The sequence below is a fragment of the Xiphias gladius genome, chromosome 3 (genome assembly GCF_016859285.1).
Source record: "Xiphias gladius isolate SHS-SW01 ecotype Sanya breed wild chromosome 3, ASM1685928v1, whole genome shotgun sequence".
Taxonomy (NCBI): Eukaryota; Metazoa; Chordata; class Actinopteri; order Istiophoriformes; family Xiphiidae; genus Xiphias; species Xiphias gladius.
In genome coordinates this window covers 7,883,890-7,907,844 of record NC_053402.1, presented here as the reverse complement: position 1 = coordinate 7,907,844, position 23,955 = coordinate 7,883,890, and the positions used below count along the sequence as shown (strand labels likewise).

At 37.7% G+C, this 23,955-nt stretch overlaps 1 protein-coding gene across 7 annotated transcripts in view; it reads left to right on the top strand.

Annotated features, from left to right (window-relative positions):
• The window catches only part of LOC120805587 (meiosis inhibitor protein 1-like), a 59,461-nt gene that overhangs the window by 7,535 nt on the left and 27,971 nt on the right, over positions 1 to 23,955 (top strand). For 5 of the 7 annotated variants that reach the window (XR_005709576.1, XM_040155963.1, XM_040155988.1 and 2 more), the window contains exons 7-19: positions 3,612 to 3,821; positions 5,995 to 6,173; positions 7,312 to 7,426; positions 7,813 to 7,932; positions 8,849 to 8,948; positions 11,584 to 11,718; positions 12,367 to 12,481; positions 13,260 to 13,351; positions 13,755 to 13,902; positions 14,294 to 14,405; positions 18,002 to 18,062; positions 18,902 to 18,999; positions 23,642 to 23,822. Coding sequence is in view for 6 of the 7 variants with exons in the window: in XM_040155963.1 (XP_040011897.1) it covers positions 3,612 to 3,821; positions 5,995 to 6,173; positions 7,312 to 7,426; positions 7,813 to 7,932; positions 8,849 to 8,948; positions 11,584 to 11,718; positions 12,367 to 12,481; positions 13,260 to 13,351; positions 13,755 to 13,902; positions 14,294 to 14,405; positions 18,002 to 18,062; positions 18,902 to 18,999; positions 23,642 to 23,822 (1,666 nt within the window). In the remaining variant the exon portion in view is untranslated. The remainder of the gene's footprint in view (positions 1 to 3,611; positions 3,822 to 5,994; positions 6,174 to 7,311; positions 7,427 to 7,812; positions 7,933 to 8,848; positions 8,949 to 11,583; positions 11,719 to 12,366; positions 12,482 to 13,259; positions 13,352 to 13,754; positions 13,903 to 14,293; positions 14,406 to 18,001; positions 18,063 to 18,901; positions 19,000 to 23,641; positions 23,823 to 23,955) is intronic. The other 2 variants (XM_040155972.1, XM_040155979.1) reach the window with 2 other exon arrangements.

Sequence of the window (23,955 nt, the reverse complement as noted above, 5' to 3'; positions counted from 1 at the left end):
TCTCTGCCTCGCTGTCTGCCTGCCTATCTAACTGATTAACCCCTCTGCTTTTCTCACCCCATCGCTTTTCTCTGCCTGTATTTGTTTTTCATTCTCTCTCTTTACCCCTCCCTCTCTTATTTCTGCCTTGTTGGTGTCTTACTCCATCAGGTCCTAACTGAGGAGTGGATACAGACAAATTGAGGGAGCAGGGAGGGAAGATTAAGCATAAATGAGATAAGGAAAGAGGAAGGCAGACAAAGATAACAAAAAAAACAGTCAAGTGATTAAGTTAAGTGATAACAGACCAAATTTCTCTGATAAGACTACACATTAATATACCCTTTTGACAGATCGGTGGGCCAAACGCATACATTTTATATGTGGGAAGCACTGGAAGCTGGAAGTGTAAAAAGCCAGAGAAGGGACTGAAGCGTTTTGTTAAGCAGGAAGAAGTAGCGAGTGAACAACAATAGAGAAATACTGTAACAGCAGATCAATAGACGGACAGAGAGTGCACAGCTTCACAGTGGGGCACCAAAACAGTAAACAAGGCAAATGGAGATGAACCTATAGTGTAGTCTTTTTATTTCACTTCTCTGGGTGTCTGTCTCTGTGTTTGTATGTGTGCATCATAAAATGTGGTGTTAAGCTACAGTAAGGCTTTTAATTACCAATCCTTTTACCACTCTTAAATTATGTTCCTTCCATTTCCATCCTCTGTCTGTGGAGGTCTTCCTCCTCTCTCTCTTTATGCCTGTCTCTCATCTTGGCCGCCTCATATATATCTGGGAGTCTCTCCTGCCTAACATGGGTTTTGATCTGCTTCACAGAGCAGCTAGGCTTGGGCTTGGCTTTTCTCTGTCATTTCTTTCTCTTTTTCTCTCCTCTACACTCGCTCAGACTAAGTTTTTTCAGTCTCCTTCCGGCTCCAGCACTGCACTACACTTTAACATTGTTCATTCCTTGGTTCTCAAAATCACTCCTTTTTACTTACAGTATTTACTTATTTGCTTCTCTTTTCTCTCTCTAGCCACCTCTTTCTCTGTTTGTTGCTCACCTTCCATCATGTTTACCCTTATTCTTTTATACTTTTTGCCATCTAATAATTTGATTATTAATGCTGGAGTAGTTTGGTTATTGTAATTGTCATGTAAACGCTCAAGGTTATCTTACTCGCATTAAGATACTCCATTAACAGAGCTTGGTTATTAATTAATTTGTTCCCTACTGCGCCAGCATATTCATCCTTGTATAAAACTGTAGTGTGCCACTATATGCCTATACTTTGACTTCTTCCACCACTGCTGGTCAATCTGTTGATCTGATCTTTATTTTGTGGATGTGGCTTTGGGCAGAGAGTTGCTATTTGCTCACTGAGAAAGAGATGGTGTATCAAAATCAGCCTACAGTTGGCAGAGTGTCCAACCATCATTCTTGATTGATTGATTGACTACTCCTGCTTTCATTCACTGTATCATTTATGATATTTTCACGGTTATTTTTAGATTAGAAATTAGTGATAGACATTGTTTAATGCTTTTAATGTTTTTATTTGTTCATGTATATACATTTCTGCATTGATGAAACAGCTTTAATGTATAAATAATTAATTCTTCAAGTAACAAAACTTGCATTAAGGTACTCTGAAAATTATTGTGTGAAAAACTACATTAACAAAGTCATTCCAGTTTTTATTCTTAGTTACTGCAAATATCAAAAATGTCAAACTTTTAATATATAATCTGATTATTCATCAATTGGCAAACATTGTCATTGAATGCTGAAGTCATTTTTCTTCCTGTGCATGTTGTAAGCTCCCTTGCTTTCTCTGTATCTGTGATCCTCAGAGAGCGACTCCGTTTGCTGTAAGGATGCAAATTGAAGGGATCACAACAGTGTTACTGAAGAAAGCTATATTTCACCAAAAAGTATCTTTGGTGATGCAGAACATCAACTTCTCAGCTTCACTTTTCCATTAGTGTAGGCTGTCCTGTGACTGTTGGCTTCTTCTTCTAGGCTTTTTCCAATAGAGTAGGACACCATGATCTCACTATCACATGAAACTGCTTAATGATGAATTTAATCATTTTTACACTGTTTTTATTTACTTCTGGGTATGTTGCAGTCCATTTTGCAATAATCTGCCTAAACCTTTTTCAATTGGGATTAGACTTTCTTTATTATTTTTTAATGCTTCTTGTTTATGTTGTCAGAAATGAGTTGAGAAAAATTTGAAAATGCGAAATAATATATTTGATTTGAACGAAGGAACTAAGATTAATATTTTGTCCAGACACACGGAAAAAGATTACATCATCTAGTATGCAACAGACCATTACAAGCTCTAACTTGCAAATTTCCTGAACCTAATAAAAAACAGGCTCAATAGGTATCACGCCGAGATGGAAAACCTTGACGTCAACATAGTAAAAATGTATACCGAAGAAATAAAACCACTTAATGTAGTGAAAAGTATGGAAAATTAGCTATTTTCACAAAATTATTAAATGACGGAAAAATACAACATCTTGAAATTTTTTATATATCTGCAATGAATATTACCACTTTGACATAAAAAAGTTTAAATTAAAATAGTCCTTTTTGGGAAAATATACAGTCAAAATATTTTAAAAAGTGGGTTTTTCAGCTCCGAAGTTATCTCTAACAAGATTTGTGACACTCAGTTTTTTATGCAGGACCAAATAACTTTTAGATGTGATAGAGCTATATTAGTACTACACAGAATCAAAATTTGGTTGCAAGAAAGTGAAAACTATTGTAAATATTAATTTTGAAAATTAAATATTCTTCATTCGTATAAAAATGTATTTTTAATAATTTGATTACTGTAAAACATTCAGCAACAACTATTAACATTAATGCATGTTGCAAACTATCAGGATTTCGTGGATGTACAGTAAAAAATTTCAACCCAATACAGTGAAAAATAAGCAACTGGTGAGGTTTAGAATACACATACAAAGAATCACCAAAATGATGATATGTCTCTCTGCCCTGTGCCTTTCTTTCTTTATCCCTTCTTGCAAATTTGCATCTTGCTCTCTCTGTCAGACAGCGTACCGGGGAGTTTCTAGCTCCTGTCTGTTCTGCTCAGACAACTGTCTCCCATCCTACTCCCAATATATTTTTTTAATCTTCTCTACTCATTCTCTTTCCCACCTGCCATTTTACTGCACTCTCTCCCCAATAGCCAGTCTTCAGTCCTTTCATTTTCATGGCAGCTTTCCCTCCACTGTTGGCTCTGCAACTGTCTGCAAGAGAGTTTGTCATCTCGTTGATCTTGTTGCTGTCTCTTTATCTATGGTTCTCTCACAATATATTAACTTTACTTCTACTGTGGGTATTTTTGTCTTTCTCATGTATCACTTGTTCTTACCCTCTCCACAGAAATAAAGAAGGCATTTCTGAAAATTTAAACTTATGGGAATCTTAAAACACATCACTAAACACACTTTACTTGATTAATTCTGTTCATATGTAAGACATTTCTTGAGGTTGCACTGAACCATTTTCCGCATATGATCATGTACACAGTATATCCTCTTTTTTTGTTCTGTGTAAATCCTCTTTATGTGTTTACGCATCTCTTTCCCATCTCTGTTCACCAGTGCCTTTGCTGGAGCATCTGTGCTCAGCCTTGCTTTACCCAGATGACGCACTGAAGGCTTCGTCCCTGCATGTGTGGCTCAAACTGTACGGGACAGCTGGGGGATCAGCAGCCCAATCTGTGCCCATCGCCATCAGGGACAGAGTGTGTATTCTGTTGCTGCAGACCTTGGCTAATGCAGGCTCCCCGCAGCTCGTCAACAACTGTGTTGGTGAGAAAAACATCTATCAGTTATATTCATTTATTTATTTATTATTATTATAATATAAATTGGAATAGGTTATAGGAAAAAGAAAATTAATTAAAAAGTTCTGCCCTCCATGCAAAGATTACATACAATACATTTTGCAAGATTAATTCAAACATCTAAACAGGGTTGCATGAAATAAGAGAAAACCATGTCGAAAAAAAAGGAATTTGTGATGACAGTAAACTCAAAATGTTTTTTATATTTATATGTTCAAAAAATAAATATTAATAATATTTAACAATTTCAGTATCTTAATACCTTTTGCGTTTAGCTGTCTGAAGGTTTTCATGGCCATGTGTGTCTAGAGTGAGTTTTGTGAATTTTGAGTCTGCTTCACCATGGAAAAATGTGTTTTTTCAAGAGTAATGTATAAAAACGTCATTGAGAACATCATTAGCTGCCTGGGTGAAAAAATGCATATATTATTGGCCTCATTTAGATTTGTTACGCTAGATAGACTAAGTGAGATTAAGTTGCTATCATCTAAGGGTTTGAAGTTGTTGAGCTTGGTACAGTATGCTTTGCTAAACCTAGTTTAAAATAGTACATTTTGCAAGTTGAGATAAGGGGAGGATGTCATTAAAACTGGATGAAATTTTTAGCTTAGCACGACAACTACTTTGGTGACTTTGGTGAATTTGTTGTCATGTATGGAATATACTGTAAAGCCTCACTCCCAACTGCTTGGGAGAGAATTAGGGTGACAGCAATTAGGGTGTGGACTTCAAAGAAGAGTAAAATACTTTACATCGGTGGCAATTATGCTTTTTCATATCCGTTTTTCATGTCAGAACCAAATTGAATTCCCCAACTACTATCTCACAAGAGGTCTCCATTAGTTGGTAGATATTATTAATAATGAAATATAGCTGTTTTCTTTTCATCATCTTTTCAGTGATGATCCAGAATCTAGGGTGAGGCTAAATGGAGAAAGAGGAGGAATTATATTGATATGAAAGAGTTTTGCTATGTTGTAGGCGTTTTGAGTTATAGGGATAATAATCTCGGCAGCGTGTGCTTTGGTGATAACCAGAACCAGGGTCCTATGCAAGGTGTAAAGGAGTTATTGAAAAGGCAATACATACATTATCTTTTAGAAATTTGAATTTTTCATTGTATTAACTTATGAGAAAAGTTAATACATAAGTATTAACTTTATACAATTTTAAATTGATTTAATCTAAATAAGCTTACTGTCACCAGTACTAGTGAGAACAACATCATGGAACAATTAAACATTATTATTATTGTTTTTTTTAGCATTGTATTGCATAAAGACTATTCAAGACCTTTCTTTCAAAAGAAAATATACTTTTCTCATGTTTAAAAATGATTTCTTGTGTTTTTGTTTTGTGTTTTATTAATTTGCCTCCAGATAGCTAGAATGGAAAAGAAAATCTTTAGCAATATTTAATTGCTTATTACATAACTTATTATTGCACTGTGTTTTTGAGTTTTAATGTGTTTATGTGTTTGTCCTAACATACATATGTGAGACTTAAATGAATTTTGCACTATTAAAAGGGCATGATGGAGGCCCACGGTGAACTCATGTGCTTCTGTGCTCGTCTGTATGTACTATGACACTTGGATATTGGGCTGGGCCTTATTGTTATTGTTTATTACATTTGTTTAATGTCTCTTCTTTTTGTCATGCTAACCACACCACTTCTGTGATCTTTCCCAAGGCTTCTTCCATTTTTTTCTCCCACATTGGGGCTTGTGCCCATATTGTTACAGCTTAATGTGGACTGACCTGACCTTTGTAAACTTAAGAAATGGCTACAGTTAAGATTATCATATTTTATTCATACTAAGCTTTGGCAAGATACATTTAATTTGTCAATGAATAGTAGGAAAACTGAGGAGCAGTTTTGTCTGTGAAGCGGATGCTGCAGAAACAGTAGCATCAGTGCATGTGTAAAACCAGACCTGTAAAAAAAAAAAAAAAAACAGCAAGAAACAAATAACTTTCTGCATCTTTGTTTATGCATAATTATGAATGTATCTATCTATCAACCTTCATTATTAATTTGTGAGGATTGGTACATATTTTCAGGTTATAAAATGTTGAACATGTATGCATATATTTGTCATCATTATCAATTTTCACATCTTGTCCTCTATCTGTTAGGCCTGCTGTGGCTGTTGGTGCAGCTGCGAGAGACCGTGTCAGTTCTGATGAACAGCCCTGACAATCAGGTCATGTGCAATGAGAACCAGATCATCCACACCAACAACAGCCAGATCCTCAGCCAAAACCAAGAGCAACAGTCCCTTGACCACTGCCTTTTGCCTCTCATATTGAAACAGGTCTCTGTCCAAACATCCTGCTCCCACCCGCAAGACCTGCATTCTGGCACTGACCATAATCATAACAAGAAGTTCTAATCCTGGATTAATGTGCCTTTGAAAGGGGTTTCAAGGGGGTTTTACTCTGGACAAATATTTGTGCTTCATGTCTGGGAAAGATTACATCCAGTTAGATTGTCTCAGTCATGAGTCACATTACAGCACAGCGGATAACGTTGGTAGTTTTTTTGTAGATCGGTAGTGTGTTAGGAGTGGCTGTAAAACAAACTCTTAATTAAATAATCACCAAAATCTAAATTATCTCCTAAAACATAATTAATGTGTTTTTAGGATCCCCTCTACCAAATGAATTGACTGTAAATCAGACACAACTGCAGAAAAACTACAGAGAACTTGGAAGGCAAAGAGAATTAAGAAAAACTTAATCGTTGCTGTTGCAAAGGCAAACCACACACTGCTATACTAAAACTAATAAAGAAAAAGAGTCATGCAAACTTTAATCTTCACAGTGTAACATGGTAGTATAAAACAATGCTGTATAACGAGTCAGCTGATTCCCTAGGAATTAATAGCTTTTCTTAGATTTTCCAAATTGTTTTGCAGTTGACTATCGGTACTAAATAATATATATAGTACATGAATTCTGTCAATGGTTTTATGGAAAGTGTTTTAACGTGTAACTGATTCATCCATGTTCATCTCAAGAGTTAATTTAGCTCAAGTGTACCTTAGCAATTTCTTATATACAATCTCACTTATTAAGACAAAACTGATCAGTAATGTTAGGTGATGACTTCTAATTGTAATGTTGATATTTTAGTCTCACTCAGTGCTGGCATAGGAAGAAAATGTCAATGAATTAGTGCATGAATAAACCAATGAATTAATTTGGGATCCAATTGACCTCAGACTCCAAACCTTTTAGCTCACAGCATAGACAGTGTACTGAAGATGAGAGCTAGACAGTTGGCAAAATATTACCTTATCGCATATTGTCATTAGGAAGCTGGCAGTGTTAGAAACTTTACTTTATGTATCTCAAACAGTATAAACTCTGCTTAACCCTGGCATCACTGCCTTCCATGTGTCCTGAGCTGATTAGTGGATTCTAATGAAGCCCATAAAATGTGTCTTCCAGTTGCTGCTGAGTGGTGATGAGATGTTGCAGGTGACCAGTGCTAAGTGTATTGCATCTGTCCTGGTTCATTCTCCCAGTCAGTACAGCACTCCTTTCATCAAGGCTGACGTACCTGGTGATATGCATACACAGATGCAAAAAACACAGTAGCTGGGATAGGCTAGCTATTCAAGCTGCTGCTGCCTTTGATTTCCTTTGCTTCTTGTCTGTCTTTGTTTTTCTCTCCACTAGTTTTATATGTATCTATTTATATTTCTCTCTTGCCCCAGAATTTCAGAATATGTTGGGGCTTTCAAAAGAGAATATTGCTGTCATTTCTCTGTATTGTGCTAAATTTGCATGAAGACATCACACCGTATTTTGAAAGTGGTATGATGATGCTACAGAGGAGTATTACAGTGTAACAACATTGTTAACTGTTGTGTCTTTTTCTCTTAACTTTATTTCGATGGCCTTTCAAAAAAAGTTCTCTTTTCTTTCCATCTCTCTTTGCCCTTACAGAGTTTCTGTTTGACCGTCTGGCCAGTACTAATAATGAGGTGCTGCTGTGGTCTGCCTACAGCTGTTTGGTGTTACTGACTGAAGACCCACTGTTCTTCACCCAGTGTCATTCTGTCTATGGTTAGAGAGCTCAGACAGATCAGAAAACCCTCATGAGGAATGATCACGTGATTCTTTTTTTGTGTGTGTGTGTGTGTGCGTGCGTGTGTGTACTTATATGTATGGCTATACATTGCGAGAACCAGTTTGAGTTTTAAACCATTGGGTTGAGGACTTTTTGAGAAAGTGAGGACATTTTGGCCGATCCAAATTTGCATCTGTTCCAAGCGTCACAGTTACATTACAAGAGAAACTAGAGGAACAGAGGGCTACTGTATATTGTTATTTCAACTAGACAGATGGTGCTATTGTAATGTAGCAAAATATAATCATCAGACAAAATGGCCACAGAACCTAGTAGTAATTACATATTGGCAAAAATGTCAGTATTGTGCATCCCTAATGAATGGTAGTGAAACTGCTCTGACGCAGATGTGTTTGTGTATGTTTGTATACCTTTGGTGTGCACCTTTACAGATGATCCTGATGATCCTGATTTCATCCTGATTTAATCCTGCAGCTTTCCAACTTCATTCAAGAGAAGTTGTCGAAAAACACTTGAAGTACAGAATTAAATTACCAGTACACAGTGTATCTGTTGTAGCCACTCCTTGTGCAAATAAGTTCTTGCTATAGTTCAGTATAAACATAAGATCATTACTGTGTTCTACTAAATTAAAAAAATGTACCACTGGCACTGTATGACATGCATGATTGTGTGTGATGTTGCGTGTGTGTCCTTTTTGCATGTATTACATTTATGAGCGTGTCACTCGTTTTAATGTAGGAAGTTGCTGTAGCCTGTAGTGTAGTCAAAGCACTAATCGTAACTCTGGCTTTTTTACTGGGGGGGTGACAGCCTGCCTGGTCTAAAGTTGCATCAAGCATTTCTTTGACACAATTAGTGTGTGTGTGTGTGTGTGTGTGTGTGTGTTAGGTATTGAGTCCTTGGTGCGCAGTCTGGAGGAGACTCTGCGTCTGTCCAACCTGGAAGTGCAGAAACAAGGTCTGCTGCTCCTTACTCAGATACTGGAAAGGTGAGACTAGACTATAATTTTTATTTGTTTATTTATTTTTTAGCTTAACCAATGCCAGAATTATTCCACTGCACTGGATGAGTTGTCCCCTTGAAATTTCCTGCACTGACTAAAAATTATGTTACTATACCTCAGCATCTCTAAACTTTCAACAGAGCGTTGTCACATCACCAGAGAATATACACAGCTGCAGCAAATACAAAATAATTATGGTTTAATTAAGGTGTCTCAGTTACCTGACGCTGTTCATGCTGCCATTTTCGTCAAACGTCATTTAAAGTTTATTTATTGAGTCTCTGCTGAGACTTCTGCTGCATTGAAAAGATTTGAAAAATGACCTCGCAGCAACATGTCTTTTGAGAGGCAATGTCTTGGTTACGTAGGATAATCCACAGATACATTTCACTGAAAAATTTATTTTCAACCGAAGAAACAGATTTTTATTTATGTAGCATTAATTATAATGTAACTCACTGATCTCTGCAAAGATATGTTGTTGATTTGACGTAATGATCATATGATAATGGAGTTTTGCTGTAGGCTATTGATTTAGTGTTCAAATGTTTGTTGAACCATTGACTCAGTCAGTGCTTTAAATCCTTATTAATTTGTAAAACTTTCCAGTTAATCATATAGGTTAACATTATTACATTTAGGGAATTCACAATACCACACACACACACACACACACACACACACACACACACACACACACACACACGTATGTTAGTTGTGAGGACACTCATTGACATAATGCCTTCCCTAGCCTTCCCTAACCTGGTTCTAACCTGAACCCTAAACCCAATTCTTAACCCTCAACCAGCTCTTTGAAGGCCAAAATGTCCTCACAATGATGGTTTTAGACCAAACTTTGTCCACACGACTATGGAAAGACATGTACACACACACACACACACACACACACACACACACACTTCTCCATATAGTCAGTGACTCTATAGTCAGACAATTAATTCTGTATACACATTTGGATGCCTCTCTTAGACCAGCTTACATAACTTTGAATTTTTTCCTACTTTTGTTTGAAATGCTCTCTGAGAACGTTTGCATACTGGCTTTGCATACTGAATGCAGTGACTCTTGGCATGTTTTTTTCTACAAGTCGCAGCAGACTTGTTGCTGCACCTGCACTTGGCGCCAGCAATCGATGTGCTGTTGTTATTGTTACTATGTCTGCCTTCCTCTGTCGTCTTCCATTTGTATCTATGTTACCTTTGGGACCTACTGTACTTTAGAACAACAAGTACTGATATGTTTTCAGAATTTTGGCATTGACTAGATACCAAAGTATCGGTTCCTCTGACATCCCTAATTACATTATGAATTTATGATTTAACAGGCTTCTTCGTATTTTTCATTTTGTGAAATTTGATAAGTCAATACACTGTTGTGCAACACACTCTACAGTGTAGGTTATAGTCCTGAATGCATGTTAATATCCCCAAAACCACACAGAATTATGCTAATTATTTTTTATACACCACTATATGTTTGTTCATAAACTGAACAGGATGCACAGTTTCAGCAACACTGACATGGAGAAGCAACCTCATGTAAAACATGTTAAATATGGTGTACTTGGAAGTTTAATTAGATTTGAATTAACTTTTTGCTGGCTTGCAGATGAAAATATATTACAAGCCAGTAAAACACTGTCATATTCCTGCAAGGTCGACATAATTTTAATGGAATGTTCCGTTACATGGCAGTGATACAGGGGTATAAGAGATTTCAAATTGTGAGGGAAATTTGTCCTTTACGCTGAGTGGAACAGTAGCTAAACCAGAGCTCGTAAAGTGCTGAATAAGCTAGTGTTGTGTATGTGTTGTGCAGTGTGTGTGTGTGTGTGTGTGTGTGTGTGTGTGTGTGTGTGTGTGCGTGCGCATATTCGTCTTTGTGGCTGTTTTTTGTGTGTTGGTATCAATAGTTAAGCACCACTGTGTGCGTGCATGCATGTGTGTTTTTGTGTTTCCGTGTGCACCTTTGTATGCATGCATGTGTTCTATGCGACAACTGTTGTGGCAACAGTGAGCCAGTCAGCACAACAACAGCACAACAGATGTTGTGGTCCTTCATCATTGACCAGAGAAATAGTCTGGTGATCTTTGTAACGGCAATAGGTCTGCACTATTTGTTTATTATGTATGCGTGCCCTGAAAATGTCTGTGTGTGGGTGAGAGAGACAGAGGGAGGGTGGGTTCATTGGGACTCAGCAAGCACTCACTGCTCATATCAGTACATCAAATCAAACAATGGTAGATAGTTCAGGCAACATAACAGACTGTCTGCTTTTTGATGGGCCTTTGTTGACATCCATGTCAAGAACCTGTATCAGCGAAAATAACTGAAAGTCTGCTCCCTTTCTTTGTACCTTTTGCCAAAGTTCTCACTGACTCATCTAGGAGATCTACAGTGCCATACAATTTTAACTGCCCTCTTATTTATTTGCTTACAACATTTCTTTAAATTCTCATAGAATTTCTCATAGATGTATGTTTCTCTGTCTAGTCTAGGATCTGTTCCTCTAGCTACTGGGCTACAATTTATCAATGGCATTTATTTATCTGTGAACGAATGCACTGGAATTTTTTGGGGTGTGTGGGTGTGTGTACAGGCAGCCCCCAAATGTGCGTCTGTTCCCCAGTGGTCCAGGGTTTGTGGCAGTTTCAGAGGCTGTGATAGCTGGAGTCTCCTCCTCCTGCATGCTGGTAGCCACACAGGGTGCCAGCGCTGCTTCTGCCCTCTTCAGGTATACACAAACACACATACTATAGATAAATGACATGACAATATTTTCAAAGACACTTGTACAGCCATGTCGTGGGGATTCTTAACTTTGTCTTGTGATTGATTCTTTGTTATTGAAATGTATGAATGCTATTTCTCAGTGGAGTCCTTCCAGACTGTAATGCTAGTGATGAAGGATTATGTAAATTGAAATTGCAAATAGGTGCATTGCCTCATTCATTTACACACACAGCCACTTACTTACTCACTTAAACTGATCAAGAAATTAATGCACATATACAGTACACACATAAACAATCTACATTAGTATACAAATACACCATCACAGTGTTACAGGTAGATAATAAACACACACACATGGACTCAGAGATGCATAGACTTACTTGTAGATAAATTGATGTAGGTGCTTTGTCAAGTTCACTTCTAGGATTTATATCCTCTGGCAAACCCATACCATGAGTTGCACTCATTCAGTCACTCACTGACAGACACACACATTTACTCAGAAATCCACATTATGTTCCTCTATTCTGCTTGCCTGTCAAATCCCTTCACCACCCTCCCCAACCTACTAACAAACATCAGTGTTGTGTACTTAATGCCAGGTGATTCCTCTTTATAAATAGCTGTCACTCTCTGAATTCTCCAGACTGGACCACCAGTCCAGACCAGTCCAGTACAGGGAGTTAGAAAAACTGGTGGAGGCCATCACTAACAGATTCTCTGAGCTGCCCCTACTCTCCCCTTCTCATCTGCGAAGCAATGTGAGTTAGTTTTGCTTTGTGATACACACAAATATAAAATAAAGTTAGAAGATACAAAATTAATAAACTGGTGGTAAAAAGAAATGAAAAGTGCGCTGTCGTTTGCTGCCCTCTCCTGTGGTGATCCTCCCGAGACTTTTTTCTGTGGTTATCACTGCCTTAAATAATGAAACTGACATATCTGGTCTTGATGTATCTGGTGACATGTCACACAATACATGTATGATTAACATGTTAAATCAATGGGAGTTCATCCTGTATTGAAGCAATGAATGTCCTTTTCTTTTCTTTTTTTAATGGCTGTTCTTCATTGCTGCCTTCTCTTCTGAATTCTCATTCCTGTCTGAAACTTAATTGAAAGAGCGTTGCACTTTTGACAGTGATAGTTATGTGACTGTCAGTAAGATATGTCTACTTGGTATATATTCATGTTCAAACTTAAACAAGAAATGTGATTCACTTAAATCACACTGAGGCAGAATACAGATTCAAGGTTAAGATTCACAAAGTGTTAATGGGACCTATAAGGTGAATATTCACTAAAGAAACAGAAGGATTTCAGTGTTGCTCAGGCTCGGTCTTTTTGTTTTTAGATAAATCTTTAATGATTTCCCTGAGGAAATCTTTTGGATGATGTGATCTGATAAGACGATAATTTTCTTGGTGATATGATTATATTTTCTTGTGTCCTTCTCCACTTCTGCTCTTTTCTCTCCTCCCTTCTCTCATTTTGTTTCTTTTGTTTTTTTTCCCCCCATCTCTCTCTGTTATCTTCCAGCGGAGTCTGAAGAGGTCAGGCCCAAACTGCCAGGCTTCCAGGTCTGAAGGATTTCTGCTCCAGGCCTTGGTTTGTTTTCAGGCAGCCTGCAGGTCAGCACATTGTCAAGTCACATGTTCAAAGAGTTCAATGCGTTAAATGAGACAGGTCAAGAGTGGAAAAACTAACTCAGTAATGTACAAAGTGTTCAGTCTTTTCATTTTTTTACGACCAGTACTTTACTTAAAAGTTCTACTTCATGTCTTAAAGTTTTGTTTTGTCATCTCAATAAGAACAAAAAGCAAAAGGTTTCAAAAACACTTCATTCAAGTATTGTATTTAATCCTGTGTTAATCTGTGAATGTCAGTAGAGTCACTGAGTTAAATATTTTAAGTCCACCAGCAGTATTTGTAGTTAACCGTAAATTAAACAATTTAGTGAAATCCTTGGGGTGTGTGTACCTGTAACCTGTATTTGTTTGTGTGTGTTCAAATTTATGCCTGTGTGTGTCCAAGGTTGGCTGAGGAGTGTGCATCAGAACCTGTTCTGAAGGAGAACACATTCACAGCTCCATCTAAACAAAGCCATGCTCAGGACTCACTAGAGTCTCTGTGTTACTGTCTGCTTCACTGCTGCGACTCGATCTGGATACCCACCATCATTGTGAGAGCTGGACACACACAGATGCACACATCCATTTTATTATCTTCTCATCTTAACCTTCTATCTCTCTGTCACAAACACTTGTAGAAACTTCACAAAATTATCTTGCACTTCCCCCCTTCTCCTTTCTGAGAAATAGGTCACAATCATTATTGTGCTCTGTTTGGCAGTTCCTCTAAATGACTATATTAATAAGCACAGACACACAACCTCTGTCTTCATTAGCTTTGTGTAAACATGGACATTTAAGCCTATCGATCAGTGCAGATTATATGATATATTTTAAGTTGGTTCTATTCAGGCAAAAAATCAATCAGACAAGGGAAAATTGTTTACAGTTTATATTTTGGTCATCTGTTTGTGATTGTTGTTTGTGTGTATATGTGTGCAGAGGATGTGTGAGCATGCACCCAGCGCTCAAATACTGCAGTACTTCTACTTCATCCTATCCTCCCAGTTCACCCTCCTTCCGTCTCTGATGCCTGTCTTTGCAAATAAGCTAGGTGAGTTCGGTAACACTGTATAACTTCAATTACCACCAAGTAATCCATGATTTGACTTTATTTCAGTATCATACATACCGTCTTCTTATTTTACACCAGTAATTAGGCAGTGTCTGTTACCCCACTTGCACACATCACCTGGCTGGGTGTGACGATTTCAATGTCACTATCTTATAAAACTGCCTGAACTTTTCAGCTTTCACTAGTGTAGTAGTGGACAAACGAGACAAGCGGACAGTACCTGGCCAATTCTGAGGATGGGAAAGTGGTCTCAGACTTATGGACCCCACTGTACCGGATTATAAATTATGTTAAATTGCACCGAAAAATCACAAGAGCGGCATGGCTCTATGGCCGGCAGTGTTGGTCTTTTAGGCAGTTGTTTCGCCACTTTTTCCCAGAGTAAAATATTTCAACAAGCATTGGATGGATTGCCATGAATTTTGGTACAGACATTCATGGACTTCTCAGCCTGAATTGTTATAACTTTGGTAATCTTCTGACTTTTTCTCTAGCCCTTGTTAAGCATCAGCATGCTATTATTGTCATTGGCAGCGTTTTAGTACGGCCTCACATAGCCACTGGCATGGCCTTAGGCTCTCTGCCTCGTTTTATACAGTCCTTCTGTGTAATATAACACATCTTCTGCTGCCTTCATGAAATCTGGTATAATAAGAAACACATTTAGTCTTGTTTCTTATGATCTCTTCAGACTTCTGTCAGAAGCTCAAGGTTCTGGGTTCAAGGTTCTGTTAAACGGGATGAGATTCTTTATCAGTAACTCTGATGGCTGGTAAAGGGACAGTCCACGCAGCTCATGATTTTAAATTAGACCCACTTTTTCAGTCTTGTTACTGTTGGCTTTGTGCATACTGGCACTGGTCTTGCCAGTAACATGTATATAGCGCATGTATAGCGCCATCCCATACCTCAGAGAAACTAGAGGCCTCTGTTTGTCAAGCCCACATGGGAATACAAAACATCGCCATAGTAACCAGACATATGTCTAAACAAGACTGCTATTTTAATGCAGATTTGTCATTTAAGCAGCGTGCTGACAAAACATTTTGTTTAGAGTCTTTCATGTCAGACTAAACTTCAATAAGCAAAAACAGAAGCAATTTGGCTTTAAAGTTTAGTTCCCTGCTAATTTTAACAACAAGAAATAAACTTGTTTTCATTTAATTATAACACTAGAAGTACTGCTATGTGGTTGTATGCCTTTGCAAACCAGTCAAGCTGCAGTTTACATCCATCTATGTCTAAACTCATATATGTATTGAAGACTAATACGTGAGGTCACAGTGGCCTTGATCTTTCACCACCAAAATCTCATCAATTCATCCTTAAGGCCAAGTGAATGTTTGTGCCAAATTTGAAGAAATTCTCTCCTGAGATATTGTGTTAACGAGAATTGTACAGACAAACAACCTGAAAACATGTAGTGAAGACTTTGAAGTAATTTAATAAAACGTATTAAGTATATTTTGTCATAATTAGTGTATTGAGTTATGGCCAAAAATTTGTTTTGTGAGGTTGTGGTGACTTTGACCTTTGTTCGCCAAATTCTAATCAGTTCATCCTTGAGTCCAGATGTAATGAAATTCCTTCCAGATGTTCCTGATATACTGCAGTCATAAGAATGGGACAGATGTGAGGTCATGATGACCTTGACCTTTCACTTCTGACCACCAAAATCTAATCAGTTCATCCTTGATTCAAAATGGATGTTTGTTCCAAATTTGAAGAAATTCCCTCAAGGTCTTCTGAGGTATCGCGTTCATTAGAATGGGATGGACGTGAGGTGAGTGATGTTTACCTTTGACGTTTTACCTTCAAAATCTAGCCAGTGCACCCTTGAGTACAAGTGAATATTTATGCCAAATTCCCACAAGACGTTCCTGAGATATCACATTCATGAAAATTGGATGGACGGACAAATGGACGGTCAGACAAGCCAAAAACATAATGCCACTGGCAATGGCTGTCACCGGCATGGAGGCATTATAATAGATTGTGTTCTCCTCTGAACCACTGAACCTTTCTGTTACTGTAGCTTGGTAATGTTAATAAAACTAAAATCCATATTTTTTGTGCAGTTTAAAATTATGCCAAAAACGGCAATGCCAACAGTAGATTCTGCTCTCATCAAAGATAGGGCTAAATGCCTGAATGCTGACTTGATGATATTTCATATCACTACAAGGGAAAATCTAAGCAATCTCTCCAAAGCTGGCAGTCCACATGATGAGCCTCAATTATTGACAGGAAACTTGTTGCCTCAGGCATCCAGAAAAGCCAGTGTAGTGGCATTAAAAAGAAACATAAGCTTTAAATTTAAGCTAGGGGTCCTCTCTCTCATTGCAGCACTGAAACAGCCAAGACATTAAATACAGCTGTACGATATAGCTTCTATGCCTCTGTGCTGGCAACAGTGCTTGCCAGAGGCATTTGGTTTTCAGGTTGTCTGTACATACATCTGTACTTCCGTCCCGTTATTGTGAACGCGACATCCAAGAAACCTCTTGAGGGAATTTCTTCAAATTCGGCACAAACATTCACTTGGACTCAAGCATGAATGGATTACATTTTGGTGGTCAAAGGTCAAGGTAACTGTGACCTCACGTCTGTCTAATTTTTGTGAAAGTGAGATATCAGGAACGCCTTGAGTGAATTTCATTACATTTAGCACAAATGTCCACTTTGACTCAAAGATTAACTGATTAGAATTTGGTGGTCAAAGGTTAAGGCCACTGTGACCTCACGTATTGGTCTTTAATACATATATTATGAGTGTGGACAGAGATGGATGTAAACTGCAGCTTGACTGGTTTGCGTAGGCATACAACCACAAAGCGGAAATTCTGTTATAATTAAATGAAAATATGGTCAAAGGTCAGGGTCACTGTGACCTCACAAAACATGTTTTTGGCCATAACGCAAGAATTGATACAGTAATTATAATAAAATAGACTTAATACCTTTTATTAAATTCCTTCAGAGTCTTCATTACATATATGAGTCTGGACAGACTGGTTGGTGGAGGTATACAACTGCAAGGTAGTAATTGTAGTTTTCCCCATAGAACTAAAACAGGACTGCTGTCCCATTACCTCCAATGCAGCCATATGATGAGCTTTTCCCCCCAAGCGTTTAGAGTATTTTTAGAATATCTTGTGGGGGAAGTGTAGACTCAACACTTGTGTGAGATTAAAACATGAAGTTTTGGAGTCATGGACAGAGACTGAATCATGTGGCTGACTTGTGGCTAAATGGTGACACGTGTTTCTCTCTCTGTCAAATTCCTCTCCTTTTACTAAGTACTTTAAATCACTGAAATGTCAAAACTGCTTTTTTTGTCCTTAGACTGAAGATTTACGTACCTTTAACTAATACTCAGCTGTTTATTTGCAGAATTTGACTCAAGATATATGTGCGCTTTATCATGGTTTTGTTTCCTTTCTGCTTGTGATGTAGTTCAAAACATTTGTTTTGAAAAGTGTTATATAATTTGTTTTTATTATCATCTCTCTCTTCCTCATTTCTTACTGTCTCATCCCTCCTTTTTTCTGCACTTCTCCTCCTCTTCCCTTCAGCGTCCTCTGGTTTCTACAGACTGGCCCTGGAAAACAAAGGCATCCTCTGTGCAGGAAACAGGTACACCGTAAAAGGATAACCTGAGGACACAAACACAGACACTCTTACCCAGCAATTAACAAGGCACTGCTGTCTAAAAGGGGTGTGTGTGTGTGTGTGTGTGTGTGTGTGTGTGTGTGTGTGTGTGTGTGTGTGTGTGTGTGTGTGTGTGTGTGTGTGTGTGTGTGTGTGTGTGTTTAACCGTGGTGGCTCAGAAAGTTGAGTTCGTGTTGTCATTCTGTCTTAGAGAATATTTAACAGTCTACATTTTTCTAATTGCAGTTTACATCCATATCTCTTGTTGTATTGTTTTACCCTCTTATGGACATAATGCACAAAAATATAAAATTCAAACCTATATGTTTTTTTTAGAAGAGATAATTGAACATCATATTTGGCCAACTTTTTCAGAGCAACAGATCTGCAGCTTCAAGCTTACTGTGTTCGCTCCTACATCTGTTAGATTTAGATGTTTTGTGTGTGTAAGCATATGTGCTTTTGTGGGTGTATTTGTGTATGTTAGACTGTGTCTTTTTGTGTGTGTGTTAGTTCAGTCATAAATATGGTTGACTCAGTAGGCTTATGCCACCTCTGGACTGAGCTGTAATGAAACTGAACCATGCCGTGTCTGTGTTTCATATTTGAAAGGATTAAGTAAAGTCACATCCTATCTTTTGTCTCGCAGTTCACTTTTCACTATATTGATCGTGCAGTGTAGAGGATGTGTGCTGTGTTTGTCTCAGGTGCCTTTATTCTTTCTTTATTTCAGTTTTTCTGCTCTCTTTCTGCTGCCTTTTCTTTGTATTCATGTTTATTTTCTCAGTCTTGTGTGTATTTCTCCCTCTTGCCAATTCGGTCAGGAACCCAAAGCTGAATGCATCTTGCTGTGGTTTTCTACAGAAACTCAGTATGTGTCTACTTTCCAAGTCAGACCCTGCTTCTGGCTTCTACAAGTATGGTATGCAAATATGCAAACACACACTTGCAGCGCTCACAGCACTACATGCAGCATCAGTAAAAACCCCTGTTGTTTCTGTCAGTGTCTAAGTGTTATCTGAGACTGCTGTGTTAAATGGAATTGTTGATAGCGTTCAAGATTTGTTTCTTTTGTGTAAAGAATGTCAGGTCAGTTGTTCAAATCAAATCTTTTCGATAGCGTAAAGATTCCCTCCAGAAATGTTTTAAGACATATAAAAATACTCTGCTTTTTCCACAAAAAAACATTTGGTTGATTTGTTAACATTTCCTAAAAGCCCATCTACTCCTTCTACCACACTTAAAAAAACAGAATGAATATACAATATTAATAATAGCATCCTTCATTTTATAAGTTTGACTACTGGACACGATGTCTCCTACTTCACTGAAAAGTCTATTCTTAGTGTATGTGCACTGGAAGCTTCAAGTTTTCACATCACCCTTGTGTAAGTTGCATATTAAACCACGATTGGTTTTTAAACTTGTGATGTCACAAAATTCTGTTTGGGTGTGAGTTCTAGTGTCAAACTCTGCATATACATCATTCAAAGTCAAATATCCAAATTAAATAACAATAAGCAAAACACATTTTTGATTGGAGGGGGACTTTAAGTATAACTCAGTGTTCATCTTCATCTCCATGAACACCTATAAATACCTATGGAGACATTTTGACTTGAATGACTATTATTCATTCATTATAGTCATTCGTTCTGTCATTGATATTTCATATTTTGCATCAAGATTTGTATATTGTATATTATTATACATTCCTTGCTCAATTAAAAGTTATTTTGCACAGAATTTGTCACCGTGCAGTATTCAATGGATAGAGGAAGGTAATATTCAACAAACTCAGCTCACTCAATCAAGTTGTCTGTATGTGACATTTATTAAAAAGAAAAAAGTAAAATCACAGCCATTAACTGGATAATTATATTACATTAGAAAAGTAAGTAAAAATTAGGTTTCAGTTTTTGTTCAGTATCTCTTCTGTTCTTCTCTCTCTCTCTCTCCCTATCTTTTCTCTTTTTGTTGAATGTTGTTGATCAATAACATTAAACAAAATTCTCATCCCTAATAGAGATGCCTGTTCTCTCAAGTCAGGCAATGTACAAATCCAGCCTGGTTTACACATTCAATGGACAACCTAATGATGGCATTTTTGAAAAACTTTAAAGACAAGACACTAAATAATAGAAAAACACTAAAAAATAGTTTAGCCACAGAGATGAAATAATAGCTCTACCTTCCTCTACAGAATTAAAGGCATGGACTCAGATGTTTGTACTATAAACATGGCCTTGAATTGAAAACTGAACAGTGTTTGCTTGTTGCTTGTAAGTTCCTGTGGGAAGAGTTAATGCCAAATCTCTTAAATGTAAATACACTTCGTGACAACACACGAAACACTTCAAAATAAAGGGCCATTGCTTATGACCTAGCAAAACTGAATTAAATTATATTAAAGAAAAGTAACTATGTAAGTTCTAATTGAGTATAACCAAATGTTCAAATCTAGTGCTACACCCCTTCCACTCCCTTTCTACATCACTGTAACATCCCCCTAACATGAAGAGTAAACAAAATTTTATTGGAAACTGCAGTTCGTCCCAGGAGACATTTTGAGACATTGAGACCAGAGTTGAATAAAATATTTCTTTTAGTTAATGAGATGTAAGAGTTGTAAAAGCAACTCTAGGTGTGTGTATCGGTTTATGTGTGTTTGTGGCAGTGAATAATGAGTTGTGCGGAGGTAGACTCTTGTTTGTTACCTTTTTTCCCTGTCAACCCCGTCATCTGTTTCAGCTTCTTGTTTTCTCTCATTTTTCTTTGGTCTCATCCTGAATTTTACCATTCCATTCTATGTTAGTTACAGGTCCAAACATATTTGGACAGAGACACAATTTTCATAATTTTGCCTCTCTACACCACCACAATGGGTTTGAAACGAAGAAGAGTATGGAGAAGGAAAGGAACAGCTCATGATCTAAAGCAAACCACATCATCTGTCAAACATGGTGGAGGCAGTGTTATGGCATGGGCATGTATGGCTGCCAACAAAACTGGGTCACTGGTGTTTATTCGTGATGTGACTGCTGATAGAAGTAGCAGGAGGAATTCTGAAGTGTACAGGGCTCTACTATCTGCTCAGATTCAGCCAAAGGCTAGAAAAGTGATAGGATTGTGCTTCACAGTATAGACGGATAATGACCCAAAACATCCTTTGAAAGCAACCCTTGAGCTTCTCAAAAGGCAAAAATAGGAAATATTCTTCAATGTCCAAGTCAGTCACCTGACCTCAACCCAACTGAGCATGCTTTTCACTTACTGAAGACAAAACTGAGAGCAGATAGACCAACAAACAAGCAGCAACTCAAGGCAGCTGCAGTAAGGGCCTGGAAAAGAATATCAAAGGAAGAAACTCAGCATTTGGTGACATCCATGGGTTCCAGACCTCAGGCAGTCATTGACTGCAAAGGGTTTTTATCCAAATATTAAAAATAATCCTTTTATTTATAATTATGTTGGTTTGTCCAGTTACTTTTGAGCTTTTGAAAATTAGGGACTGTATAAAAATGGCTTTAATTCCTAAATGGTTAATGTGATATTTTTGTTATTGCATTAAAGCTGAAAGTCTACAGTTCAATCACATCTTGATGGTTTTGTTTCAAATCCATTGTGGTGGTCTACAGAGGCAAAATTCTGAAAACTGTGTCACTGTCCAAATACTTATTGGCCTAACTGTATTTCTCTTGTTCAAAAAGTGCATTGTTATCTTTGTTTCAAACTTTGTTAACCAGATTTACACAGATTTTAGTTTTTATGTTTCTCCTCATCATCTCGTTCTGCAAACTCTCCATGCCAGTATTTTGATTATGTTTTTTGTTAACTGAATTACTCTGATATTGCTAATTAATTGTGGTAATACATTTAAAGGCATCCTTTGTACTTTTGTATACCTGTCTGATAATGTTATAACAGCTGTGTGAATATTTAGGACAGTGTTTCTCTTCTCATCTCTTCTCTCCTCTTCTATTATTTTCTGCTGATCAAAACCTGAGCAGAAGGCAACATGTCATTGCAGCTGCAGCCTGCTTTGTAGGTCTATATTTTATCTTTCTCCCATCTGTTTTTTCCCTTCTCATCTTCATCATCTGTCTGCCCTTTGCTGTGTTCCTCTCTCTCCCAGTCCTCCCTTTGAGGATCCATTTGTCATCTTTAACATTTTTCTGTTCTTCCTCCTGTATCTCCTTTTGCCATTTACAACACCATTTATTTCTTACTTTTTCTCCACAGTGGCCATTCAAACCACTGTTCCCTCTGTCTCGCCATATTTATCTTTTTGTCCTCCTTCTGTATTTCTTGAACTCCTATTCCCTTCTTTACTTTGTTGTCCTCTCTGGCTGATTGGTAGTCTCACTCCTGTCAGACCTTGCTGTGGCTTTATAGCCTCTGTGTAATCATGCATCAGTAACCCTTATCCCTGTCTGCCATTTCCATGTGCCTACTTTGTCATTCTCTTCAGTGCTGTGTCCCAGCCTCCCTGTAATTCCTTCATACTGTATACTGGATATGGTTTTCTTTCCTTCATTTTAGCCATCTCTGTCTTTTCTCCCCGATCTGCAAGAGACTGCATTGCACAGCACCATTTTTCGCTATTCTGTGCCACGTTTTCTGTTTTTCCCCTTCTATTTCTGTGGTGATCTCTTTCAGTTCTTTATAAGTTGAAGCTCATATTCTTATTCTTCCCTCGCCCCTCTCTCTCTCTCTCCAGCTCCCAAAAGACCACCCAGAGATGGAGACAACGTCACGGATAGTAGATGCAGATACTCCTACTCTTGTAGCTGTTTCGCAAAAAATTCTGAATTCCATGCGAGTGTTCCCATTTTTCTCTTCTCTCTCTTTTCTTACCATCTTATGTCACATTGTTTATTCATATATATAATTTTCGTTTGCCCCCTTTTCCAGTCTTTCAGTCCTCCAGTCCTTAAATAGATTGAAGCCCTCCTCAGCACTGTCTCTCGTCTTCATCCATCTCTCCCTTGCAGCTTCACTTCCCTTCTCACTGTTCCTTTCCCATCGTTCCATGCGCCTTCTTCATCTTGTCTTCCAATTCTTTAGGGACCTTGTTTATAAAAAACAAAAAAAGTCCTTTAACTTTGATACATTACATAGTATGTCTTTTTCAAAGAATGTTTAAAAATTGAGATTATGTTTCCATGATAGACATAGCTTGATGATGGATAATGGATAATGGCTTTATGTTTGGATATAATGATTAATTAATTAATGGAGAAGTGTGTAAATCAGTGTATCCCCACTCATTTTCGCCACCAGATGAATTTTTCATAAACCAAAGCTTTGGCTCGGCTTTAGTCATAAAACATAAAATTGCTGAATAATAGTCTTTTGTAAGTTAGGCCTCAGGGCCTCTTCTGTTGTGTTTTACTTTATTGCATCCATCTGTCTCGCCTTCATCCATATCCTTTCCTCTTTGTTTTTCATCTCTCTCTCTCTCACACTCTCTCAATAACTTTGTCCTGTTCCTTTTTTTTAAACATTGTTTATTAAACTCCTTTCCTTTCTGTTTCTGTTGTATTTTCGTGCTCTTCCTCCAGATGTTGAGGAGGTGGAGAATCTTCTGCTATACAACCTTCCCTCTCTCTGTTGTCGTCTGTCAGACTGGCCCTCTCTGCTGTGTGAGGCCCCGGGACTCCAGCTCTGTGAATATAAAGGGCAAAGGGCCACTCAATACTGTCTGGTGATAGTGCTACACCTTGCCTTGCAACAAGGAGACAGGTAATAAGATGTCAAAAGCGAAGATTGGCATTTGTTTTTGATAATGTTAACTTATTAAAAAGGGAAATCTTATGTCGAAAAAAACACGTTCTGAGCTGGTAATCAGAGCTGGAAATGGAATGAACTAATACGT